This window comes from Callorhinus ursinus, unplaced genomic scaffold (genome assembly GCF_003265705.2).
Source record: "Callorhinus ursinus isolate GAN/ISIS: 27379988/994484 unplaced genomic scaffold, GSC_fseal_2.0 scaffold9, whole genome shotgun sequence".
NCBI classification, from domain to species: Eukaryota; Metazoa; Chordata; class Mammalia; order Carnivora; family Otariidae; genus Callorhinus; species Callorhinus ursinus.
The window spans coordinates 17,664,855-17,692,495 of record NW_027397071.1 but is presented as its reverse complement, the minus strand read 5'-3'; the positions used below and the strand labels follow the sequence as shown (position 1 = coordinate 17,692,495).

Sequence of the window (27,641 nt, the reverse complement as noted above, 5' to 3'; positions counted from 1 at the left end):
TAAAATATTTTTTAAAAAATTTCCTTAAGCTTAAAGATTATAATCAGCAAAACTAAATTTTCCTGCCTTCATTGGTTATGACCCTTTATTGAAATATTACATTCATGATTAAAATTTATAAGCGTTATATTTCTTTTTTTATTACGTTTTTTATTTTAATTCCAGTATAGTTAACATACAGTCTTATATTAGTCTCAGGTATACATATAGTGATTCAACAATTCTATATGTTACTCAGTGCTCATCATGTTAAGTATTCTCTTACATGCTTTATATTTCTAATAGACTTTACTATAGTCAGAATTTTCACATTCTAATAATTATAGTCAAGATTTAAAATCTGCCGTGAACCAACCACAATTTTATTTCACAGTAAAAGTATAACTATAATGTGTTGATTTTTTTTTCATGGCAAAATACTTGTAATGCATTATAGAAGTCTCGGATATATTTTAGTAGAAATAGCCTAACTTTGGTAAAAGCTGGAATGTTTTGGCCCTCAGAATTCCGAGAAAGGCTTAAATATTAAATACTAAACCATGAGAAATAGGGATAGAGGCAATAGTTTGCTGGAATCACTTGTGTTGACTCACAAGAGCAGACTGTGCATATCTCTTCCCAGTTCCATGTTCAGTGAGATCAGGTTGGTAGCTTAAGGTTGAACACAGTAAGATTGTTTCCCCCAGGAAGTCAGCAAACACTGCTCAGTCAGGTCTCAGCACTCCCAACCCCCAGCCCCAGCCTTACACAGCCACTTGTTAACTATTACCACACCGCTGGATTTGAGCAGACATCAAGAACAGACATCAGGGGCTCAAATGCCTCTGGAGCTTCTATTAGAAATCTGAAAACTGCCTCTCTAGAGGTTGTCTTCTCTCAGGAAGACTGGCTTTCTTTTTATGGTGAGATAGTTGCTCCATGATACCTCCCAAGTTTTACATACTATCACATACTCTGACACCACAGAGAAACTCACTTTTTCTGTTGCTGTTTGAAAAATACTAGCAAACATCTCTAAGTACTTAGATGCCCACCTCTGGGCAATCAATTCAGAGGTGGGGGCTGGGGGGTTGGAAGGTGTTTTGGGATCATGGGAAATGGGGTAATATAAGAACTTGCACATCTTGGAGAAAAAGGAACCCATGTGTACTGTTGGTGGGAATGTAAACTAGTGTAGCCACTGCGGAAAACAGTATGGAGATTCCTCAAAAAATTAGAAATAGAACTACCATATGATCCAGTAATTCCTCTACTGCGTATTTACCCAAAGAATATCAAAACGCTAATTTGAAAATATGCACTCATATGTTCATTGCAGCATTATTTACAATAGCCAATTTATGGAAGCAGCCCAAGTGTCCATCAATAGATGAATTGATAAGGAAGATGTGGTATTAACCACAAAAAAGAACAAAATTTTGCCATTTACAACGTGGATGGATCTGGAGAATAAATCCGAAATTAAATAAGTCAGAGAAAGACAAATACCATATGATTTCACTCATATGTGGCGTTTATGAAACAAAACGAAGAAAAAAAGATAAACCAAAAAACAGACTTTAACTGTAGAGAACAAATAGTTACCAGAGGGGAGAAGGGTTGGAGGATGGGTGAAATAGGTGAGAGGGATTAAGAGTACACTTATCATGATGAACACTGAGTAATGTATAGAATTACTGAACACTGTATTGTACACCTGGAAATAATATAACACTATATATTAGTTATACTGGAATTAAAATTAAAGAAAGATTTCAAGTTCAGTAAAATTTCATTTTGTTCTTTTGCTTTAGTGCTATCCTAGTTTCTAAAAGTACTCTCAATAAACTTGAAGACATATTATTAAAGAAAAAAAAAAGAATTTGCATATTCCAAAGTAGCCATGCAAGTAGGAATCAGTTTCCAGGAGGAGAAGAGAGAGACAGTACAGAGCAGGCAGTTCTATGATGTTAAGTGTTTGTTAAAATATAAAATTCAGCTAAATTAGAATGCAGAGTAGTTCCAAAGCCAGCATTATTTATTAGGAGTTATTTTATTTTATTTAAAATTTTATTTATTTGTCAGAGAGAGAGAGTGCAGCAGGCAGAGGGAGAAGCAGAGAGCCCGATATGGAACTCAATCCCAGAATCCCAGGATCATGACCTGAGCCGACGGCAGACACTTAACTGACTGAGCTACACAGGCATCCCTAGGAGTTATTTTAAACATAGTTGAAAAACCATAGTTTATGTAATACTTTAAATAAAACATCTGTTTTTTAATGTGGTAATTTAAGTTCCTACAATGAGTTTATTGAAATGTGCTTTTTGTTTAGGGTTTGAACTACAGTTCCGGTTAGGCCCCACTTTACAGGGAAAAGCAGTTACTGTGTATACAAATTACCCATTTCCTGGAGAAACATTTAATCGAGAAAAATTCCGTTCCCTGGAATGGGAAAATCCAACAGAAAGAGAAGATGATTCTGATAAATACTGTAAACTTAATCTTCAGCAAGCTGGATCATTTCAGTATTACTTCCTTCAAGGGTAAGTCAGGTGTTCTATATGTGGTGGGTGGGGGGGAGTTAATTTATTCTATCCAGTTAAATTACATAGCTTGTAAAAAGTTATTATATAAACCATCACAGTGCAATTTTTACAGGATTCTTTGAGATACAAATAGAATATGGTTCTTTTGTTCCTAGGAAGTAACTGTAAGACTCGTTGCAGATTCAAAGTATTTTTTTTAAGTAAATGCTTGAGTATTCAAGTCTTTTCATACAACTTCATTATAAGATGCTATTTGCTTGAGTGCCCTTGTTATTACTGACAGATTTTAGTACACTTATTTTTCCTTAAAGCAACATTATTAGATGTTATATGTATTATGTCATTATGTAGAGATTAGAAAAGGATAAAATGAGGCTTTTCCATTGAATTTCATTGCAACTTTGTAAATGCTTTTATGTGCTTAGAAATATATTTTTAAGTGGGATAATTCAACTTCCCATTAAAGAGTCAGACTATCAGATGAGGATTTTTTTTTCTATCATTAATTGAGAAGTTTTTGTTTTGTTTTTTTCCTTAGAAATGAGAAAAGTGGTGGGGGTTACATAGTTGTGGATCCTATTTTACATGTTGGTGCTGATAATCACGTGTTACCCTTGGACTGTGTTACTCTCCAGACATTTTTAGCCAAATGTCTGGGACCCTTTGATGAATGGGAAAGCAGACTTAGGGTTGCAAAAGAATCAGGTAATGTCAGCTATCTTTCTTTTCTTTTTTAAAATAAATGTAATTATCCTCTGTGATACAGATTTCAAAAGCTTTGATTCTCCTTTTAATTTTGTTTCTTAGTATATTTAGTAATATAAATAGAATCATATAAAGTTAAGACTTAACCATTTTTAATCTATAAAAATAGCAAATTATATGGTTCAACTCAGTAAATTAAGGAACTCCAATAATAAAACGAGATCATTATTATCTCCAAGACTTTTACTTTCACATATAAAAATTAGTAGTAAACTATTAAAATGTTTTGGAAAATGTATTATTATTGTATATAACTTTAATTCAACATTGAGTAACTGTCTTCCATACGGAAAGTGTGTGCTGCCCTATATACAAAAAGTATATGCAATGGATAATATTAATTTTCTACTTTCAAGTTGAATATAATATGAAGAAAGAGATAAGTTTACTGACATAATTGAAACAGAACACAAGTATAGTGGAGCATTAAAGTAAAAGAAGACATGCTGATATACTTGTGTATATACATAAGTACATATATATAATTTATATCCAACAAATATAAATTGAACCCCAAATAATAACTAGGCACTGTGTACAATGATTTTTTCAAATGCATTGTCTCATTATATCTGTCTTATATATGAGGACACTGATATTCTGAAAGATTTAAGTAGACTTGCTTGAAGTCACTTGGGGTACAGCTAGTCTTTGACTCCTTTTCTAGTTGCATGGTTGCCTTGCTATTTAAAATTACTTAAGTTTAAACTTGTATTTTGCTTAGTGTTAGTTTGTTTTTTTTCCTTACATTGGTCTTTATTTTCTTGTGTTGCAGGTTACAACATGATTCATTTTACCCCATTACAAACTCTTGGACTGTCTAGATCGTGCTACTCCCTTGCCAACCAGTTAGAATTAAATCCTGATTTTTCAAGACCTAATAAAAAGTATACCTGGAATGATGTTGGACAGCTAATGGAAAAACTGAAAAAGGAATGGAATATTCTTTGTATTACTGATGTTGTCTACAACCATACTGGTATGAGCTTTATTAACTACTTCCATTAATTTTGGTGAAAATATTCTGATTATTCTATTTCTTGCTATTTTATATAACATAAATTTTAAAAACACAAATGATGCATAGGTGTCTTTCAATTTAAAAATCACTTTATATAGTACCACTTTTTTCCTTTCAAAGAAAACAGTGTTGGTTGAAGATAAAATCAGCTTGTAAGTACTTTCAATGTGATGATTATAAAAACAAGAGAGTGATCATAGAAGAGACATATGATCACATATTTCAACTTGCAGTATTAATACTTTGCAGACCAACATGTGAATCCCATATAGCAACAGCTCTGGTACTATAGTATATATTTGAAAAAACTGAATGACTGTAAACTCTTAAAAGTTAAATCTAAAAATTATACCCCTTACATACTAGAAGGGCTTATTAAAGTTAACCCATTTGGATCTCAAGATTCTTCACCAATATACAATTCTGTTAAATGTGTAAGAACTTCCCAACTGGTGATCCTCAGGGAGGTGATTGCTCCAATCACCTGTCAGAACAGCTGGGCCTGGAGAAGCCTCTGGCCATGATCAGCTTTCAATTTAACCCAGTGTGCCTTGCAAATATTATCTTCTCTGTAAGCCACAGTGAAAACTTCCTAATATCTAGGAACTCAGTATTCTTTACTTGAAAATTTGACATTATTGATAATTACTTTAACATCTATAATATCATTCCCATCAAATTTATCAAACTACATAATGACATTATATGAGTTAGGATATGGGATAGGCAGCTGTAACAAAGAGACAAAAATGTAGTGATGTAAGACTGAAACTGTATTTCTTATAAAAGATGAGATACACATCCCCAGACTACTATAGTAGCTCAGTGGTAATAGAGAAGGAGGTTCTTGCTCATGCTGCTCTAACTCCAACACTTTGCTTCCAATTCTTAATCAAATATGGCCGCTCCAGTTCTCAGTATCACCTTCTACCACTGGAAATGAGGAAGGGAAGTCATGCTTTTTAAGGGCATGATCTGGTTGTGTGTGTGTGTGTGTGTGTGTGTGTGTATTCTCACATTTTATGAGATAGGATTTTTTTCTCTTATACACCTAGCTGTAAAGGAGTCTTGCAGTATGGCCTGTCAGCCATATGTACAGCTGAACCTTGGGAATTCTGTTACTAAAGGAACAAAGGGAGAAAAAAATTGGGGTACAGTAGTAGTCTTTATGAGAGACTATATTTCTGAGGCATTTGAGAGATTCTAAGCAATATAAAAAAGTAAACTTTGCTTCAGCCTTAAATTGGAAAGTGCTACAAATCAAAATGTCCTTTCTGTGAAACGGGTTTTCATTATAAAGTTACTATCCAGGGGGAGTCAACTTCCAGATTGGCAGTGTGAGGGCTTCACAGACCCTCTACCCAGCAAAACAAATGGTAAAAATTATTTTTTAAAAAACCGTCTAAACTCTTTGTAAATTGTTCTAAGGGGATTCAGCATATGGAGAAGCACATAAGGAAATCTACTAACTCTCAGTAAGAGTAGTGACAGTCTGTGACATTTGAACCAGGACCTTCTTCTCCCTGCCCCAGCTCAGAATGATGACCTGGCAGGGGCAGCTGGGAACACAAGGCTCCTTTTCTCCTCAACTCCCACTATAGGGCTACAGTTGAAATGGTCAGGCTTCCAGCATTTCTCATGCCCCTCCCAACTCCGGCACTCTGTTGCAGAAACTCTCTTCTGGGCAAGAACAGCTGAGAGGTCTTGGGCTCCCTTCCTTCGTCCAACCCCACTCATAGAGGAAAAGCTTTACCCTATGCATGGCAGGGCAAGAATACTGGGCCCCAGTTGCCCTTGCTCCAGCTTGCTTGTGGGGTGGAGGTTCCATACCTGGAGAGGTAAGCCAAAAAACCCAGAGGTTACAGTTCCTGTAACCAGCTGTGCAGCAGTGACACAGGTGTTCTGCGCAGGGGAGGAGATGTGCAGTCAGAACAGAGTTAGAATGAAATTGACTTTGTTTGGTACATAGCATAGGACGCTGTTAGAAACAATGGAGACTTTGGTGGTAAACAAGAGGAGGCTGGTATCACCATGAGCAACATATAAAATCATAGGCTAGCTAGTAGTTTAACTGAAAAAACCAGGGAAAGAGATAGCTAAGAACAGCCCTCCTGGGGTCAGACAAGTCTCAAAGACTGGCATCAGAGATTATCCCTGCCAAGGAGTCCAAATTTAATTGGATCAGATTGTGGAGTAATTTATGCTCCAGCCTATTATCAAAAAATAATAGCACAAGAGAGTAACAGCTAAGTGTGATTCCAGCAGAGGCAAGCAGTTTAACAAAGTTCAGGGAAGGAGACAGTTAAGAGAACCCTGCTAAAAACCACTGTCATCCCAGACTGACTGCCCGTGGCCATGGCTGCACCCTCTGAGTGGCAACATCAATGGCTGCACGCTGTAGTGGAAATAGACTTCACTGAAATAGTCTAGCCAAGTTACAAACAGACAGCTAACAAAACCTGGAAGGAATGGGCTCAATATCCAGAGTTGCTACAATACGTTATCTAAATTGCCCAATTTGCAACAAAAAATTGAGAAATGCAAAGAAACAGCAAGTGTGACCCATACACAAGAAAAAAGCAGGCAACAGAAATTGCCTTTAATAAGTCCTAGATGTCATGCTTAGCCAACATAGACTTCAAAGCAACTATTATAAATATATTTAAAGAATTAAAAGAAACCAGGTTATAAGCAGTAAAGGGGAGGATATGATGATGATATCCTCATCAAATAAAGAGTATCAGTAAATGGAAATTTTTAAAAGTAACCAAATGGGAATTCTGGAGCTGAAAAGTAAATAACCAAAATTAAAAATTCACTAGAGGTATTCAGCACTATATCTGAGTTGACAGAATAAAGGATCAGTGAACAGAGATTATACATTTTGAAGATCAGAAGAAAGAAGATAAAAATGAACAGAGTTCCAGTAAAAGGTGGGACATCTTGAACCACACCAACATGCATCATGGAAATACCTGAAGGAGAGGAAAGAAAAGAACAGAGAAAACACTTGAAGAAGTAATGGCTGAAAACTTCCCAACCTTTAAAATTTTATTTAAAAAAATTAATCTACACATCCTAAAGCTCACTGTACTTTAGATAATATAACAAAGATAGCCACACTCAGCATAGTAAAAAATTTGTAAGCCAGAGATCTAGGGAATTTTTAAAGTAATGCAAACCTTGTTTAATTATGCTTCATTTTATTGCCCTTCTCAGTTACTGTTTGCTTGCTTTTTTTTTTTTATTTACAAATTGAAGGTTTGTGGCAACCTGCGTCAAACAAGTCTAATGATGCCATTTTTCTAACACATTTGCTCACCTCAAGTCTCTGTGTCACATTTTGGTAATTTTTACCAAACTTTTCATAATTCAAACTTTTTCATCATTATATTTGTTATGGTGGTCAGTGATTTGTGATTATGACTTGCTGAGAGCTCAGATAATAGTTAGCATTTTTTAGCATTAAAGTATTTTTTATTTAAGGTATGTACATTGCTTTTTTAGATATAATGCTATTGCATACTTAATAGACTACAAAATAGTATAGACATAACATTTTTATACACTAGGAAACCAAAAAAATTTGTTTGACTTGCTTTGTTGCAATTTTCATTTTATTGCAATGGTCTGGATCCAAATCCACAATATTTCCAAGGTGTGCCTATATCTTGAAAGGCAGAGGCTGTCAGAGTTAGTTGAAAAAACAAGATCCAAGTATATGCTGTCTACAGGCAACACACTTTAGATACAAAGATACAAACAGGTTGACAGTAAAAGGATGGATAAAAATTTATCAAGGATTGGCAGCTTGGAGGTTCCCTCTCTGGTTGCTTTGGAGACAACACAGCTTTGGGCATATATATGGTCTCCCAAACTGCCAGAGGTGAATGTGATTTTATTTTTAAGCCTGGCTTCCTAGGATTCGCCCTGGGTCAGAGTAAGTTAGTGTTCACTCCATGTTTGGGTAGAAGTTGTGTTTAAGTCCCTTTGCCAGTGAGTTATCCTATGTTGTTGGGTCTGTATGGGATATGAGGAATGTTTTCAAGTCTTTCCCATGTCCTGTTAGAATTGCTTCTGAGTGGGTGCAGCCCCAGGAAGGCTGTCCTCTGCTTTCTCTTTCCCTGGTTCTCTCTATTAAGCTTCTGTTTGTTTTGCTCTGATGTTTTTCTTACATCGTGGAACTACCAGCATTCTCTTAACTGCTCCCCACCAGGGTCTTCATTATTTTCAATGACACCTTTACACATGGAATTCTTCACTCACTGTTCCAAACAAATTCAGTCCTTTGAAGCAGAGCCCTTTATCCTCATGGCCTTTCTCCCTGAGCAGAACGCCTGTGCCACTGCTCCAGAGCTGGGGATGAGACCACTTTTCTCCAAGTACCATCTCATTCTGGGGCACTCAAGGTAGGAGGTAGCAATCCCTGGTCTTCTCATTTGCCCTTCCCATGTGGAATCTTCACCCTACAAGTAAGCTCCAGCTCTCAGGGGCAATTGGAGTCCCAGTATTCTTGGCCTCCCTGCAAGGGACGTCCACCCTACAAGGTGGGGTGGTGACTAGGTGGAGGAAAGGAGCCGAGATTATCTTTGCCTGCCTACTTGGAATAGAGCTTCTACAAAATGGGGCTGGAGGAAGTGAGAAACATGGGCAGCCTGCCTCTCCCAGCATGAAACTGTAACCCCAGACTGGGAGTGGTGGGAAGAGGGAGGTTCCATGTTGGCCATGCCTACCTGGCATAGAGCTTCCATTAACCCATAGCTGGTTGGGAGGGTTAAGGGAGCAGATCATAGTTCAAATGCCACAGACACTTGCCATTCTTGACGAGAGTTAGATTTTCTTGAATAAATGTTTGTCCATATGTTGAATGCCCTTAGGACAATTTCCAGAGGCTGTAAATGATTATATTTTATAATTTTTGCTATTTAAATTACAGTTCTGCTGGGGAGAATGTCTGCTAAGTTCCTCACTGCACCACTTTAGAAATCCATATATATTAAGATGTAATTTGGTTTGACTTCTCATTCATGTAGAATTAGAAAAAAATACTTTATTAGCTAATGTTTAGAATTCCTTCATTTTACACTTGATTATTTCAAAAAAATAAAATAACAAAGTTTCAGGATTTTACCATTTAAAAAATTAGGGTAGCCTTAGTATTCTTAATAAATGAAAATCCAAACTGGATATAATTATCATTACATTTTTCTCTTACATCTTGAATTCTAATAACTATGATGATGAATCTAGGGAAAACCCAGCTTGATCTGGATTTGGAGAATTATTAATTTAACTGTTATTACAACATCTCTGTTTCTTATGTATCCTGTCTTCATCCAAGTGTTCATTATAGATATAAATAAATTATATACTACATTATTTACTAAATAAATTACTGAAACTAAAATAATCATGATTTTTAAACTCTGTAAGGATTGTAATGGTGCTCAGCTGAGTGAATGAGGCATGAACACATTCATCTGGTTAAGACTGCAAGTTCTGAAGAAACTTGCCCAAATTCATTCCTGCCTGTATGACTTTGTCTGAGTTACTTATCTCTCTGTGCCTCAATTCCTTATCTGTTAAAGAAACACAATAGTATGTCCTACACAATGTGGTAGGACATGAGGATTAATAAATTAATATATTTAACTGGTATATGGTAGGTATTCAACAGTTGTTATTACTTTTTGTTCCATGTATATTGACCACTCAGGCTCCTCAGTATAAATTCAGGGGCGTTACTCTATCTTAAAGATGAAACAGAATATGTATAGCTTTAATTTTTTACTTAAAAATTAAAACAAATATTCTTTAATGTTGTAAATACTTGGACTACCTGGCAGAACTCCTCTGATTCTGATTCTGAACTTACTGATACAAATGCATAATAAGATGTAAGCTACACCCTTGTTCTTTAAGTATGTTTCTTTTAGCAATTTCTCAACCTCACTTTTATCAGTCTTACTAAAATAATGTATCTTATTAACTATTCAAGATTAGCTATACAAAGAGGTTGCCTGTGAGAGAACTGAGTTTTCTTCCATCAGAATTATCTAAGCACAATAAAATAAAACAAACAAACAAACAAACCCACCTCTCTAGAATGAAAAAGCTCCATGAGGACAGGAGCCTTGCTCACTTTTGCTGCAGAATATCCATCTCCCAGAATAGTGCCTGGGACAGATCACATACTGAGTGATGCAAACATATGAATGGATTTTGAGTTAACATGCTGTCCTCAGGCAGTGCTACCCATCAAATACTTGGGTAGATGTGCCTGGGCCTTGGCTGGAGCTGGGACTGGTTTGAGATGTGAGTACTAAGAAGAGTGGGTGAGATGAGGAAGGACATGTTCAAAGAAAGAGAAGGACTAAGATGTAGCAAACCTCCCTCAGAGGTTTAGCGGAAATGAGAAGGACCAAAAGAGAGAAGGAAAAATAAAAAAAACACCAAAATAAGGATACCTTTTGTAAATCAAAGAAGTATTTTATAAATCAATGAAGGAATAATCAGTAATGGCAAATGTTACAGAGGTTAAACAGATAAAGTTGAGAACGTAGCACTAAATCTCATGATTCGGAGGCTTAGAATAATGTCAGTGGAGTGCTAGAGGCTGCAGCAGATCGCAGTGGGAAAAGGAACAAGACTGTGGGGACAAAGTGGAAGCAGCAGATTCAGGTTGGATTTTCTAGACGTTTGGTCTTGATACTAATAGACTACAGAAGTCAGAGAAATAACTGTGCTTGAGTAGGATATGTATTTATTTGTATTCGTAGCCTTAGGGAGATACAATCATATTTAAAGATCCAGAGGAAGGAAACTCACCTCCCTACCCCTTCTGCCCCCCCAAAAATATAGGAAGAAATGATTAAGAAAAAAGATGTAAATGACATTCTGAGTTCTGAAGGTTGGGCAGAAGCCCTGTCTGGCTTGCAGGAAAGATGTTTTTCAGGCTTAGAAGGAATGTTCCAAACTGTAGTTGACTGTCAAAATGGACCAAGGACAAGGCCCTTCTTAATTCTCACAATAGTAAACATGTCATTACAGGGGTGTTAATAAGTCAGTGTTGCATCTTACAACAATTAAAAATTCCTACAACAGAAAAGAAAAATGTATGGTGAAGTGGATGACAGGACACCACAACCAAGAAATGTTTTTCACATTACAGTATCATAAATTATGATAAATATTTTAAATTAATATCAAATATTCAATATAAAATATAACATGAATATATAATATATAGTTTCTATAATATAATATTTATGTATTGATGTCTAATATATAAGAAAATGAGTGGTGGATGTTGATATTTTGTTTCATCTTTAAACTTAACATAGATACTAACTTCACTTTAATTACAAGATATTCCTTTATGTTTCCTTTTTATTTAAGCTGCTAATAGTAGATGGATCCAGGAACATCCAGAAAGTGCATATAACCTTGTAAATTCTCCACACTTAAAACCTGCCTGGGTCTTAGACAGAGCACTGTGGCATTTATCCTGTGACGTTGCAGAAGGGAAATACAAAGAAAAAGGAGTACCTGCTTTGATTGAAAATGATCATCAAATGAATGTCAGTATGTATAGAGGATTACCACACTAAAACAGATTAACAAAATTTCTAAAGTACAAAGTAAATGTATGGTTGAAAATTATTTAGAGTCTATCTTAAATTTGATAAATAATATTTAGTGAAAAGATTTTAAATGTATATTTTTTTAACTATTGAAATTTTTCAGTGCATTCGAAAAATAATTTGGGAGGATATTTTTCCAAAGATTCAACTCTGGGAATTTTTCCAAGTAGACGTTTACAAAGCAGTTGAGCAATTTAGAGGACTTCTTACACAAGGTAAAGGATATACATTAAAACGTTCCTAGCAATTTTAAGAAGTTTATTCTTACTCTTAAAGGGATAACCCTTCTTTTCTCTGGTTAAGACATTATTAAATCTGTTATTATTATATATTTGTGTTACTATAAACTGTCGTCCTAGAAGCTATCTGAGAATTAGCAGAGATATCTAAAGTGCATGTCATAATAATACATAACATAATTATTTCCCTTGGGGACTGTTTCTTACTATTGGTTTCTTAGCACAATACTCAGAATATAGTAGAGCTCAATATGTGTTTGTTAAGTGCGTGAATGAGAGGTAAGTAGAGCAGATTACTGCATCTGCCAAAGGTAGCTTTTAACCTCTAGATAGCAATACCCTGTTTTTATTTTTTTTTAAGATTTATTTATTTTAAGAGAGAGGGGGAGAGCATCAGGGTGGGGGGAGAGGCACAGGGAAAGGGAGAGGGAGAGAGAGAGAATCTCAAGCAGACTCCCTGTTGAATGCAGAGCCCAATGTGGGGCTTGATCCCACGGCCCAGAGATCATGACTCGAGCAGAAATCAAGAGTCGGATGGATGTTCAACTGACTGAGCCACCCAGGTGGCCTTAACCTTTTTTTTTTAAGATTTTATTTTTAAGGGCGCCTGGGTGGCTCAGATGGTTAAGCATCTGCCTTTGGCTCAGGTCATGATCCCAGGGTCCTGGGATCGAGTCCCGCATCGGGCTCCCTGCTCCTTGGGAGCCTGCTTCTCCCTCTGCCTCTCTCTCTCTCTCTCTCTCTCTCTCTGTCTCTCATGAATAAATAAATAAAAAGTTTAAAAAAAAAAGATTTTATTTTTAAGTAATCTGTACTCAGGGTGGGACTCAAACTCACAAACCCAAGATCAAGAGTCACATGCTCTATTACCAAGCCAGTCTTTAGCCTTTTTGATAGATTATTTCCAGTTTTTTCATCATTCATTCAATACATATCTTTTGAACCACCTAGTATGTACTAGGCATTCTTCCAGGCATGGGGATTCAGTGGTGAACATAGCAAGCCCTTACTTTTGTAGAACTTATATCCTTATAAGCAGTATTATAGAAAATATATCCTTGTATGTGTTATCTTTACTTATGTGAGTAAATCTGCAGGATAAATTGTTAGACATAAAATTTCTGGGTCAAAGAGTATACAAATTTAATGATAAATTTACAATAGATATGTCCAGTTGCTTTTCAACACAAATTGTACCAGTTTACATTATCATTAACTAAACCCTCACTAGCATTAGATACCATTAATCCTTATAATGTTTGTCAATCAGGCAAAACATTCCTTATTTTAATTTGTAGTTCTTTGCTCATTAGTGAAGTACATTTTCACGTGTTACTTTGCCATTTATAGATCTTCCATTAATTGTCTATTAATGTTCTTTCCCTATTTTTCTATTGGGCTGTTTGACTTTTTCACATTGACTTATTAATATTGATGATTCCTTATTATACTGGCCTCAAATATGTCCTCCTAGTTTGCTATTGATCTCTTAACTCTTGATTATGGTATTTTTTTTTCAGTGTAGTCAAATTTGTCAGTTTTTATGGCTTCCAATTTCACATCATGCTTAGAAAAAACCTTCCATCAACATTGTTTTCTTTAAAAAAATTCTGTTTTCTTCTAATAATCTTATTTATTTTTTACATTTAAATGTTCAAGGGGCATGTAGCTCGGTCAATTAAGCATCTGACTCTTGATTTTGGGTCAGGTCATAATCTCAGGGTCATGGGATCGAGCCCCACATCAGGCTCCACGCTCAGCAGGGAGTCTGCTTGGGATTCTTTCTCTCCCTCTCCATCTGCCCCTCCCTACATCACACACACACACTCTCTCTCTCAAATAAATAAATAAATCTTTAAAAATAAATAAATAGGGCGCCTGGGTGGCTCAGTTGGTTAAGCGACTGCCTTCAGCTCAGGTCATGATCCTGGAGTCCCGGGATCGAGTCCCACATCCGGCTCCCTGCTCAGCGGGGAGTCTGCTTCTGCCTCTGACCCTCTTCCCTCTCGTGCTCTCTATCTCTCATTCTCTCTCTCTCAAATAAATAAATAAAATCTTTTAAAAAAAAATAAATGTCCAATACACCTGGGATTTATTTTTGTGTGTTATATAAAGTATTTATTTTTAATCAAAAAATGGTATTGGGTTGATAATCCATCCTTTTATACTGATTTGTTGTACACCATTAAGACGTCATAGTGTAGTCATATACTAAATGTACGTGGATTTGTTATGTATACTATTCCAGTAACCTTTTATTCATTCTGTCAGTACTAAAGACTGTTTTATCATTTACACTAATTGTATAAGCTTTTCTTTTTTTCAAACACTTCCTGGCAGGTTTTTCTTTTCTTCTTTTTTTTTTTTACGATTTTATTTATTTGTTTGAGAGAGAGAATGAGCAGTGGGGGGAGGGCAGCAGAGGGAGAGGGAGAAGCAGAGTCCCTACAGAGCAGGGAGCCCAATGCAGGGCTCAGTCCCAGGACCCAGGGATCATGACCTGTGCTAAAGGCAGACACACTTAACCCACTGAGCAACTCAGATGCCCCATTGGCAGATTTAATATATTTACTCTTCCAAATGAACCTCAGAAACTAAATTTTAAGAATCTATATTTTATCTTATTTTGTTTGTGCTTTTATAAGCCACTCCAAGGTCTCTTTAGAATAAGCCAGATATTAATTAGTTAATATAAAAGCAAGCCCAATTAAGGAGCGTACTTGATGTAATAAGCACTGGGCATTATATGCAACTGATGAATCACTAAACTCTACTGTGAAACTAATAATACACTATATGTTAATTAATTGATTTTAAATTTAAAAAAGAATAATTAATAAAAAATTAATAAAATCAAGCCCAGTGGAGGCAGTCTGCACTCCAGAAAAGGGATGAAAATTCTTTCCACAAAACATTTATTTACTTTTTCATTTTTTATTATTGTATAAGGAATATACTTCTTGGTAAAAAGGAAAAAAGTATAAAAACAAGCTTTTGTGTTTCAGAGAATGCAAAGAAAGTCAATTTGTTAATAAGACTTTTGAATAGAAAATGATGTTTGAAGAAAAAGAACTCCTAATATTAGTGTATTTGGTAACACCTAGAAGGAAAATTGTACCACCAACATCTTAATGCCCTAAAAATTGTAGTAAGAGAATGCTGACTAAGGCAGAAAAGTGGTGCAGGGCGTGAACTGATAAGAATCCCTGTGTTTTTCTTCTATAATGTTCTTCTTCTTTCCGATCTCTCTCTCCCCCTCCTTCTGTGTGTGTGTGTGTGTGTGTGTGTGTGTGTGTGTGTGTGTGTGTGTGTTAGGTGGTGTGCAGGAAGATGGGGGGGCAGGTAGGAAGGATGCTTGTAAAAAAACGTGTTATTTTTCTGTGAAAAAATTGTAAACTAAAAATTTGGTTATCAGTAACAGTTATAATCTCTTTGTGGATATTTGCACTTAAGATACCATCTTTCTTTCTTTCAGAAAATAGGAAAATAACAACCAAACCTGATCCAAAGGAACACCTTAAGATTATTCAGGATCCTGAATACAAAAGGCTTGGCTGTACTGTAGATATGAACATTGCACTAGCAACTTTCATACCACATGAGTATGTTATGTATTTTTCCTATGAAATAAAGGATAATATTACTTACAGACCTTTATGGCTAGTAGTAAAATCCTGAATAGAAAATCAAATAAAGTAATTCACCATAATTCTACTAGTTCAAATGAATGATGTTCTCCTCTTTTTTCGGTGTGGTGGACCATGGTCCTATATGTGTATATAAAATTTTTTACAGTTGAAAAACATCTTCAAGCATTAATTAAGATCCTGATGAATATGTTTAAAGTTTCAAATAAATAAATAAAGTTTCTATGACCCTTGTTAGAAAATTTTTAAATGTAGAATTTTAAAACCATTAAATATTCAGTGTGTATTGTTCTCTTTGCTCTAGCAAGGGCCCAGCTGCAATTGATGAATGCTGTAATTGGTTCCATAAGAGAATTGAGGAGTTAAATTCAGAGAAGCATCAACTCATGAACTATCATCAGGAACAGGTTTCACCTACTTTTGAACTGCTGTTTTTCTTTGAGTCTTAATGTTGTTGTTTTCACTGACCTATATAATTTAATGTGTTCCAGGCAGTTAATTGCCTTTTGGGAAATGTGTTTTATGAACGTCTGGCTGGCCATGGCCCTAAATTAGGACCTGTCACTAGAAAACATCCTTTAGTTACCAGGTATTCCATTTTTGTTTTCTTCTCATTTCTTATTAAAGGTTAAAAATTAAAAATTGCATTTAACTTTTTTAATTAATCTGAGTGTTTCCTTCAATGTGTGACTTCAGTACATTTTTAAATTGAAATAGAAGTTTTGATTTGGTAACTAGGGTTAATTTAATTAATTTTGTTAGGCCAGTCCTTAAAGAAGCTATCATCAGTATGAATCAATTTACAATGATTACATTAATGTTTCTGGAGGACTACATACTTACTAGTAAATTCCAAAGTTAAATAAATTGAGCCGGCATTTAGCTCCTCATCTTGTAGGTAATGTGCAGCATAGATTAGGCAACTGAAGTGTAGTAAAAGCTTTTGCAAAGTAACATCAATACTTCAATGATTTTCTTAGTAATTTTATGAGATTTTTAAATTTATTATTTAAAATGTTAACCAGATAATGCGATAATGCTGACTTCCCATTTCTCAAATTTTAGTAGATTTACTCAGAAAGTCTTCTGGAGATTTTTGACCTATAACAAAGTTTATTTCCTGTAGTGTAAAACTAATCTTTATTCTCTTTATGAGGGAGGAGGTTTAATTTTAATAGGACTAATTTAAATTCTCTCCAAAGAATCTCTCTATATGGATTTAATATTTAATTGCATCTCCATAGATATTTTACATACCCATTTGAAGAAATGACCCTCTCCGCAGAAGAATCTATGATTCATAACCCAAATAAAGCTTGTTTTCTGATGGCGCATAATGGATGGGTAATGGGAGATGATCCCCTTCGAAACTTTGCTGAACCTGGTACATCATTTTTGTTAACTTCTCTGTGGATAGGGAAAGAAAAGTTTACAGCAAGCTCAAAATATAAACTGTTTCGTTGACTTTTTTCCCCACTAATCTAATAGTTCTTAAACTATTTTATCACAGAGGTGCATACAGTTCAAGAGAGAAGAGAAGGATGGGATTCATCTTTTCCTTTCCCCTCCTAGTCCTTATACGCTCAACTAGAATGGCTTTTATCTATTTTATATTATGGTTCTGCATAAGATTTTTTATGGTTAAAAATTTAATCTATTGCATTTTTAAAATACATTTAAAACCACTGCTATTACAATTATATTGCCATAAGAGATATTTTCATTCATTAGCCAGAGCAGTATTAAGGTTTTGAATAGCAGTTACACTAGAAACTAATTTTAGGTTCCCCCTCTCACTCCTAGCATTTTATTTTTCTACAGCTGTTTCTTTGCCAGAAAGAATTTTGCTGGGGACCCATCAATATGTTTTTCAACATTTAGAAGTCTTTTTGAATGACTTTAAATTTAATTCAAAAATCTATTTTTTTTAAAGAATGTACTTTGGGTTTAAGTATCTCTGCCTTTTCCTTTCTAGTCATTCTAAATGAAAAAGGGCATTCTACTGTATGCTGTGGATTTAATGTAACTAGTGCCAAAATGAGTAATGAGGTGGAAACACGGTTTTAAATGTTTTGGACAGAGGGGCACCTCGGTGGCTCAGTTGGTTAGGTATCCAACTCTTGATTTTGGCTTGGGTCATGATCCCATGGTTGTGGGATTGAGCCCCACATCAGGCTCCACACTCAGCAGGGAGTCTGCTTGAGACTCTCTTTCTCCCTCTCCCGCTCATGCTCTCTATCTCTCTCTCTCAAATAAATAAATAAGTAAATAAATAAATCTTTAAAGAAGAAATGTTTTTGGTAGATGCTGTCTTCAAAGGGCCTGTGATATTACTATAACTGATTTCCTTTAAAAGAAGGAACTTGATTTTTTTTACACTAAGTACACATTTCTAGGAGACTCCAGGTTGAATTTTAGCAAAATAGATATGAGATATAAATTAATATTAATTTTTTAAGCTTTATAGATTTAGATACCCATACCATTTTAGACATAATTTTAACCAATATATGGTTTGTGGTAGAAATAGTCAATGTGATTTAAAAACAACGTTTCCTTGAAGTAAATGTTTTCGTGTTATTTCTTGAACCGTTGAAAGCAACCTCCTTTCTTAACAGGCTCAGAAGTTTATCTAAGGAGAGAACTTATTTGCTGGGGAGACAGCGTTAAATTACGCTATGGCAATAAACCAGAAGACTGTCCTTTTCTCTGGGCACACATGAAAAAATACACTGAAATAACTGCAACTTATTTCCAGGGAGTGCGTCTTGATAACTGCCACTCAACACCTCTTCATGTAGCCGAGGTACAATTCATCTACGTTAAGCAAAGAAATGTAGTATTCTTTCCTTGCTTTCCTCAAATAAAATATGCAAGTACATGTTTCCTCTTGCTAGTTAGACACCAGCATTGATTTGGTGGTAGTATTTAACACTTGGGCATAACTTCTCAATTCTAACAAAACCTTTTGATGCGATTGTTATGGAATACTGGGCTATAAAATGTTTAACGAGTTAATATTTTTATTTCAGTTTAGGGAAGTAGATCATATTGTCGCTAATAATATATACATAACCATATTGCCATGTATATTATTAAAATATTGCTAATATTTTCTTATTAACTTTTAAAGGGTTAATATTAATATTTTAATAATATGCAAATATCTATCTTAGTCTTGTTATTTTCTGGTTGGTTGGTTTTAATATAGTAATAGACACTGAAGTCACTTGTTACATATGATATTATTTAAGCGTTGATTCCATTTTTATTGATTATTTATAAAAATGTAAGTGTAAACATAAAGGCTGTTTATCCCTCTTTGGGCTTTTTACAGAAACCGGGGCAGTGCCAAAATTTATAGCATTATCTTCTAACACCACTTTATAAATACACTTTTCATCCTGTTTATAAGATCTTTGATAGCATCCTAGTGACAACTTAGTGTTCTTTGGGAATGTATACTTATCTGGAAAATATCTATTTGTTATATTAAGGCAGTATTATAATGAATATGTTTCAAGTCCTATGATGAAAGATTGACTTGATATGGAAGAATTTAGTGAACATTAGTTAAGGTGGTAGACCATTTTTTAGCTCCAAAAACTAGCAGAAGTTTTTCCTTATTGTGCTCTTAACAATATATATATATATATATATAGCAAAATATATATATAATTCTAAGGTTATTATAACATTATGGCAAAACAGAAAATTAAAACTCAATTTGCTTGATTTTAAGTTACAAAATCTTCTAGGACCCTACTTGTTAGCTGATAGAATTTCAATTCTTTTATTAACCTTTGTGCAAACATTACGTTAAAAAAATCAGAACAAATTTGATTTCTGAATAAGAATTGATTGCCATTTGTAGAAAAAGCTGGCTTTAGTATAGTCAGACCTAATCTTTGCAATAGCTAAATGATTCGCCAGCAGGGAATTTACCAATAATGGCCTAGTCAAAGCCTGCAAATTATTAGTCTGGTTAGAGGTATTAAAAACAGTGCTCGCTTCGGCAGCACATATACTAGAGGTATTAAAAACAAAACCACATAAAACAGGGTGAAAGCCTAGCAGAATCACAGTGTTATGGTTTACATTTTTTTAATGTGACACTAACATTTTTCTTCTTCCTTTTTTTCCTCTTTGTGTCTTTTTATCTTTGCAAAATCTTATCTTTTTAACTGTTTTAATCTCTTTATAAATTCTCTTGTTTCCTGTGTATTGGTGTGTTTTGTGTTTTCTTACATATGCACAATTAAATTTATTTGGAAATTCTTCTTGGATTTCCATTTTGTCTTGTTCTATGACATTTTCCTATGTCAAATCCATGCCTAGTCTTGTCTCCTTTCCTTCCCCCCACTTGCTTTTCTCTTTGTGTTACATTTGTGACTGTGCTTTTTGCAGTACATGTTGGATGCTGCTAGGAAACTGCAACCCAATTTGTATGTAGTAGCTGAACTGTTCACAGGAAGTGAAGACCTGGACAATATCTTTGTTACTAGACTGGGCATTAGTTCCCTAATAAGAGGTAGGCTTGCTGAAGTGTATTTCCCATCTAAAACTTTAGTTTTTGTTTAAGTAGATTAAAAGGCATTTAATACCATTATATACAAAGTTTAATAGTTCTCAACATAGTTAATGTTCTTTTAAGTACTCTACACAAACTTTTCTCTAACTCAGTCTGTTTTTAATCAGGAAAAATTTCCACTTTGGGGTAAAATATCTCATTTTAAATTGAAAGACCAGGGCGCCTGGGTGGCTCAGTTGGTTAAGAGACTGCCTTCGGCTCAGGTCATGATCCTGGAGTCCCGGGATCGAGTCCCACATCGGACTACCTGCTCAGCAGGGAGTCTGCTTCTCCCTCTGACCCTCCCCCCTCTCATGCTCTCTGTCTCTCTCTCTCTCAAATAAATAAATAAAACCTTTTAAAAAAATAAGTAAATAAATTGAAAGACCAGTAGGATGAATTGATGACTCATGAACAAAGCATTTTTTTGTTTTTGAAAATATACAAATCTGGTGTTATCTCTTACTTGGATAGATGATATAATCTTAGATTTCTTTCCATAGATCTTATATAACCAACATCCTAATAAACAATATATGTTCCCTTTTACCTACATGAGCCATTTCTCTGGCCAATTATAGAGAAGACTTTTTTGTCACTTAAACTAATAGACATTTGTTTAAATGTTTAAAGCAGTTTTATTTTTGATAATTTTTATGTGGTCTTTTTTTGGAAGCTTAGTCATGATAAGAAAGCTAACCTCTTCTAGAACAATAATAATGAAGATTGTTAAAATATTCTGTAATGCTTTGCAGAGGCAATGAGTGCGTATAATAGCCATGAAGAGGGCAGATTGGTTTATAGATACGGAGGAGAACCTGTGGGGTCTTTCGTTCAGCCCTGTTTGAGGCCATTAATGCCGGCCATTGCACATGCCCTGTTTATGGATATTACCCACGATAATGAGTGTCCTATTATGGTAAGCATCTAATCTGTTTCTTGTATTTACTTGTTTTGCTAAACTCATATGTGGAATTTAAGAAACATAACAGATGAACATAGTGGGGAAAAAGAGAGAGGCAAACAATAAAACAGACTCAACTAAAGAGAACAAACTTAAGCATTGATGGAGGGAGGTGGGTGAGGGATGGGCTAAATGGGAGATGGGGATTAAGGAGGGCACTTGTTGGTGAGCACTGGGTGTGGTATGTAAGTGATGAATCACTCAATTCTACAACACCCAAAACTAATATTACACTCTATGTTAACTGACTGGAATTTAAATAAAAACTTGGGGGGCGCCTGGGTGGCTCAGTCGTTAAGCGTCTGCCTTTGGCTCAGGTCATGGTTCCAGGGTCCTGGGATTGAGTCCCACATCGGACTCCCTGCTCGGCGGGGAGCCTGCTTCTCCCTCTCCCTCTGCTGCCGCTCCCCTACTTGTGCTCTCTCTCTCTCTGTCAAATAAATGAATAAAATCTTTTAATAAATAAATAAATAAATAAATACTTGGAAAAGGAAAAAATAAATAATGTTTTGATCTGATATTTAATGGCAATATCCATATACTTCAAAATCATGTCTTAGTTGTGGTACATAGTTTTCAAATGTTTTGTTAGTTTTAAAGCAAATTAATGTCAAAAAATAAAATAAAGCCAATTAATGTCTTATAGTGTATAACTATGTAACTATCCTTTTACTTCATTATGCTATAGGATGGCACTTTGCATTTGAAAGAAAATAAACCTTGGGGTTTTTTTTATTGTTTTCTAGCATAGGTCAGAATATGATGCTCTCCCAAGTACCACGATTGTTTCTATGGCATGTTGTGCTAGTGGAAGTACTAAAGGCTATGATGAATTAGTACCTCATCAGGTATGTCTTTGTGTTGTTTTTTGTTTTCTTTTAATCCACATGGCCAATGACTTTGAGCATTTTTACTGAAAGTTCTTATTATAATTAAAACGTATACATTCACTTTGTTCAGATTTCAGTGGTTTCTGAAGAACGGTTTTATACTAAGTGGAATCCTGGAGCATCGCCATCAAATACAGGTGAAGTTAATTTCCAAAGTGGAATTATTGCAGCCAGATGTGCTATCAATAAACTTCATCAAGAACTTGGGGCCAAGGGTTTCATTCAGGCAAGAAACTAAATTTTTGTAAGTTTCTTAAGGTTCAATTTCAGAGTAAGTCTTTGCAGTTTGAGTGCTAACGTGTTTTCTCTTTCTCTTTCCCAGGTTTATGTGGATCAGGTTGATGAAGACATAGTGGCAGTAACAAGACATTCACCCAGCATTCATCAGTCTGTTGTGTCTGTGTCTAGAACTGCTTTCAGGAATCCTAAGACTTCATTTTACAGCAAGGAAGTGCCTCAAATGTGCATCCCTGGTAATGCAACTTAAAAATGTTATTGTGATTATATTTTAACACAGTGCAAGTGTGGCTGTAGTTGAGAAAAAGAATTCGAAATTTTGCACTACTCGGGGCACGTGGCTGACTCAGTTGGTAGAGCATGCAACTCTTGATCTCAGAGTTATGAGTTCAAGCCCCATGTTGGGTGTAGAGCTTACTTTATAGAAAGGAAGAAAGAAAGAATTAAGACTGATCACGACCTGAGCCAAAGGCAGACACTCAACCAGGCACTCCGGGATGTGTTTTTATAATTGTCAAAGAGCTATGGAGACACTGTAATTGCTATATGTTCACAAAAAAGAGAAATTACTGAGTATTTAGAAAAGGCTTCTCAAGGGAGATGGAACTTTAGTTCTTAAAAGACGTAAAAAAAAAAATTCATATTAATACGTGTTAGTAAGACTATTTGGGGACCAGTGAAAATATCTATTTGGTTGAAATAGTGGAGTGACAGAAGGCTAGGAAGGTAATTGAGAATGGATTATGAAAAGCCTTAAATATTAAACTATTTTCCACTTGGTTTATATATGTGTTTATGTATGTACATGCACATACACAAATCCACACTTAGACACACTGCAAATATACATGTGTGTACACATATATAAACACATGAATATACATATATATTTCCTGGGTATAAAATAAATACATACTTGTTTTATGCAAAGTAGAAAATAGGGAATGAATTAAGAGGAAAATAAAGCTACTTTACCACTCAAAAAATGTTAATATTTGAGAATATTTCCATAACAGGAATTGTTCCAAGTAGTAAAAACGTAAGTTACCCCAAATTAATTTCCCATGGTCCTGGGATTGAACCCTGTCTCAGGCTCCCTGCTCAGTGGGGAGCCTGCTTCTCCCTCTTCTCTCCGCTCGTGCTCTCTCATTATCTCTGTCTCTCTCCCAAATAAATAAATAAAATCTTTAAAATAAATAAATAAAAACACGTCCCTAAATCATATCCTTATTATTGCTAGATTTTTTTTCTAGATGTGTGTATTTTGTTTCCTTCCTTATTGTTATATATATTATAGCAAAACATTCTTCTGTGCATATAGCAACTGTCCAAGTCTGGCAATTAATTAAGGGGATGAAGATTCCCATAAAAATCGTCATATTCTGTTTGGCTGCTAGTTATTAAATATGTATAACTCCGGTTTTTAAAGATTATCAACTGAATAGTTTTAAGGTTAAATGTTCATTAGTTATTTTTAACTGCTTGCAAGTGTATAGTCAGTAATCTTGTCTGATTGTTGCTAATGTACATACACAATTTCACATGGTTGCAATCAGTGTGAACAATATATCTCAGGTTTTGTTTTGGTCATTGGTCATTATTAAAACATTTCCATTTTGTCACAAAATTATGATTTTCATTATGTTAAATATTTCATATTTTATTATGTTAGTATTCCATCTTTAATATTCCTTAGTATGTTTGGGGCGCCTGGGTAGCTCAGTCGTTAAGCGTCTGCCTTCAGCTCAGGTCATGATCCCAGGGTCCTGGGATCGAGCCCCACATTGGGCTCCCTGCTCCTTGGGAAGCCTGCTTCTCCCTCACCCACTACTCCTGCTTGTGTTCCCTCTCTGGCTGTGTCTCTCTGTCAAATAAATAAAATCTTTAAAAAACATTTATTATTTAGTATATTTAACAGTGAATATACACTAGGAATAATTCTTTTCTTTTGAACAATTTCTTAGTAATTATTTCAAGGAAGTAGAATTTCTGGATCAAAAGGTACTGTTACTTATTGTCAGATTAATGGCTTTGTAAATAACTTAAATAATAAAATTCAAGTTTTATATTATCCTTTGACTCAGCAATTCTGCTCCTAGGTGTATCTCTGAGAAACTCTCATATGTTTCATTAGAAGACAGGCACAACAATATATCTGGTATATTCATACAATGGAATATTATTTGGCATTTGAAACAAATAAGCTGTAGCTTATGTAGCAACGTGAACAAATCTAAAAAATACAGTGTTGTTTAATAGGAAGCAAGTTGCAGAAATTATATATATATATAATTTGAATCCACTTTAATAAAACTTGGAAATATGGAAAATAATATATGTTGTTTTGAGAAACAGACGTATGTAGTAAAAAGGCACAGGATCTATGAACACCAAACTGCAGGTAATGGTTACCTCTGAAGGGGAAGAAAGGGTACACATTTGTAATGTTTTCCTTAGCTGGAAAATCGGATCTGGCTTTTTAAAATTTTTCCCTACTTTTTGTATTTCTGAAATTTTTCATTTTTTTTTTGTAAGTCTTTCAAGGGATTTATTTACTCTGCTTAAAATTAGGAAGGTTATATATATATTGTTCCTAAGATCTAAGCCATTATTACTTGATAAGATCTTTTATCAGGGGCACCTGGGTGGCTCAGATGGTTGAGCGTCTGCCTTCGGCTCGGGTCATGATCCCAGGATGGGATCGAGTCCTGCATCGGGCTCCCTGCCCCTTGGGGAGCCTGCTTCTCCCTCAGCCTCCCTCTCTCTTTCTCTCTCTCTCTCTCTCTGTCTGTCTCTCATGAATAAATAAATAAAATCTTTAAAAATAAAGACAATAAAAAAATCTTTTTTCAAATAGATGTTTGTTAATTTATGATTTTAAAAACAAAAGCATTTGCGTGAAAAATGCATCTTGGGTAGAATCATCTACTCAGACTGATATTTCATATTCAACTTTAAGGTTAATTAATTAAGTTGAATTAGCAATTCCTAATTTCAGGTGGTCTAATATGAAATTTGGTTAATAATTTTTATGTATTCCTAGGCAAAATTGAAGAAGTAGTTCTTGAAGCTAGAACTATTGAGAGAAATACAAAACCTTATCAGAAGGATGAGAATTCAATCAATGGAATGCCAAATATCACAGTAGAAATTAGAGAACATATTCAGGTATTTGGGACTCTCATCTTACTACTGTTTAACATCTTAAGGACATTAGAATTATTGATTGAATGGTTTTATACAATTTTTTTCAAGCTTAGTGAAAGTAAAATTGTTAAACAAGCTGGAGTTGCCACAAAAGGACCGAATGAGTATATTCAAGAAATAGAATTTGAAAACTTGTCTCCAGGAAGTGTTATTATATTCAGGTATGTTGGAGTTCAAACTGTTGACTTTGCTTGTAAAATAGATTACATATTCTGTTAATTTTGACTAAATCATTCCTATAAAGTAACCATTTTTTAATTAACATTTTCAGAGTTAGTCTTGATCCACATGCACAAGTCGCTGTTGGAATTCTTCGAAATCATCTGACACAGTTCAGCCCTCACTTTAAATCTGGGAGCCTTGCTGTTGACAACTCAGATCCTATATTAAAAATTCCTTTTGCTTTGTAAGTATGCCTTAGTTTATGGAGATGTGCCACTTTAATAATTGATAAGTTACCACAAGCCTGATTTAAGCAGTTTTAAGGTTCCTCTGTATCCTTGCTACTCAGATGGTGGTCCAAGGACCAATAGTCATATCAGCATCATCTGTTAAAATTTTGTCCTATTGCTTTATCATTTGCAGGTGTGCTTGCATGTGTGCTCTCTCACACTCATGCACTCTCTATATGTAGCTATAGATACAGGCAAACACACACATACATCTGTATACACACACACATGCACACAATTTTTCTGAACTATCCGAGACTAAGTTGCATACACTATATTCCTTCCACATCATTTTTTTAAGTATTTATTTTTTTGAAGTAGGCTCCACATGCAACCTGGGGCCTAAACTCATGACTCTTGAGGTCAAGAGTCACATGTTCTTTGCACTGAGCCAGCCAGGTGCCCCTAAGCTAAATTTTTTGTTTTTGTTCAGCACAGCCAACTATAATTTTCTCACTTGAGACAGAACTAAAAGAGAAAGAAGGAAGTACATTCAAGAGGCTATGTGTTCAGTTCTGTAGAATGAAATGACCTGAACAGCTAGAATTGTAAAAAAGTAGGGTTTTCATTGTATTCAAGTGTGGTCAGTTATACAGTCTCACTGCTACCTGGACAAAGGGGAAACCAAGGCCCTGATAGACACCTCCTTCTGACTGTTATCAAGAAGCATCTTTATATAAGAAAATCTTGGTTTCTTGAATAACACAGCTAACGGGCAGTGCCACCTTAGGAGAGGAGAGAAGGGAAAGAAGAGAAATACTATGTGATTTCTAAGGTGGTTAAATGTGACTTTTGATTATCCCTTTGCTGGTCCTTGACAAGTATTTTGATTTTAAGATAATTGGCATAAAAAGTTATTGATGTCCTCCTTAGGAGAATATAAAGAAGGGAAAAAAAACCAAGCCCATCTAGAAAGATTGAAAAAGCAAATTTGTGAGAAAAAGGTTGTAGCAATCAAAAGATTTTTCCAGCATACTTCTAAGTAATAAAATTTGGCAATTGATTATTTTCTTGGCTTGAAAGAAATGTTACTTTCCAACTGAATTTTTAGCATGTTTTATCCTTTAATTATTATTTATAACATATATTACATGTATATTATAATGCTGAGTTACTAAAACATACATTGCTAAGACATTTTATGGTTATGATTCAGATTTTCTTATTTGTTGACAGCAAGTGAAATCTTACTGTATTTAACCAGTTCTTTTTATTTTCTACTTCTTAGCATTGCCTCAAAATTAACTTTGGCTGAGCTGAATCAGGTACTTTACCGATGTGAAGCAGAAGAACAAGAAGATGGTGGAGGCTGTTATGACATACCAAACTGGTCATCTCTTAAATATGCAGGGCTTCAAGGTAAGCAAATACAAGGATAGTTAAGCTTTTGGGTTCTTTTTTTTTTTTTTTTTTTTTTAGGGTCATTTGGTATCTTCTTTATAGAATTAAAGTATGGGCTCAGAATTCAACTGCTTGGG

General features: G+C 34.9%; 1 protein-coding gene across 1 annotated transcript in view; it reads left to right on the top strand.

Moving 5' to 3' along the window:
• The window catches only part of AGL (amylo-alpha-1,6-glucosidase and 4-alpha-glucanotransferase), a 75,978-nt gene that overhangs the window by 12,276 nt on the left and 36,061 nt on the right, over window positions 1-27,641 (top strand). Inside the window, exons 3-21 of the mRNA XM_025872274.2 lie at window positions 2,315-2,525; window positions 3,067-3,233; window positions 4,069-4,272; window positions 11,713-11,894; window positions 12,061-12,172; window positions 15,672-15,798; window positions 16,148-16,250; window positions 16,335-16,432; window positions 17,088-17,227; window positions 18,462-18,649; window positions 20,251-20,374; window positions 21,169-21,332; window positions 22,124-22,225; window positions 22,338-22,493; window positions 22,590-22,740; window positions 25,548-25,672; window positions 25,760-25,872; window positions 25,983-26,117; window positions 27,392-27,522. Coding sequence (XP_025728059.1) covers window positions 2,315-2,525; window positions 3,067-3,233; window positions 4,069-4,272; window positions 11,713-11,894; window positions 12,061-12,172; window positions 15,672-15,798; window positions 16,148-16,250; window positions 16,335-16,432; window positions 17,088-17,227; window positions 18,462-18,649; window positions 20,251-20,374; window positions 21,169-21,332; window positions 22,124-22,225; window positions 22,338-22,493; window positions 22,590-22,740; window positions 25,548-25,672; window positions 25,760-25,872; window positions 25,983-26,117; window positions 27,392-27,522 — 2,733 coding nt within the window. The remainder of the gene's footprint in view (window positions 1-2,314; window positions 2,526-3,066; window positions 3,234-4,068; window positions 4,273-11,712; window positions 11,895-12,060; window positions 12,173-15,671; window positions 15,799-16,147; window positions 16,251-16,334; window positions 16,433-17,087; window positions 17,228-18,461; window positions 18,650-20,250; window positions 20,375-21,168; window positions 21,333-22,123; window positions 22,226-22,337; window positions 22,494-22,589; window positions 22,741-25,547; window positions 25,673-25,759; window positions 25,873-25,982; window positions 26,118-27,391; window positions 27,523-27,641) is intronic.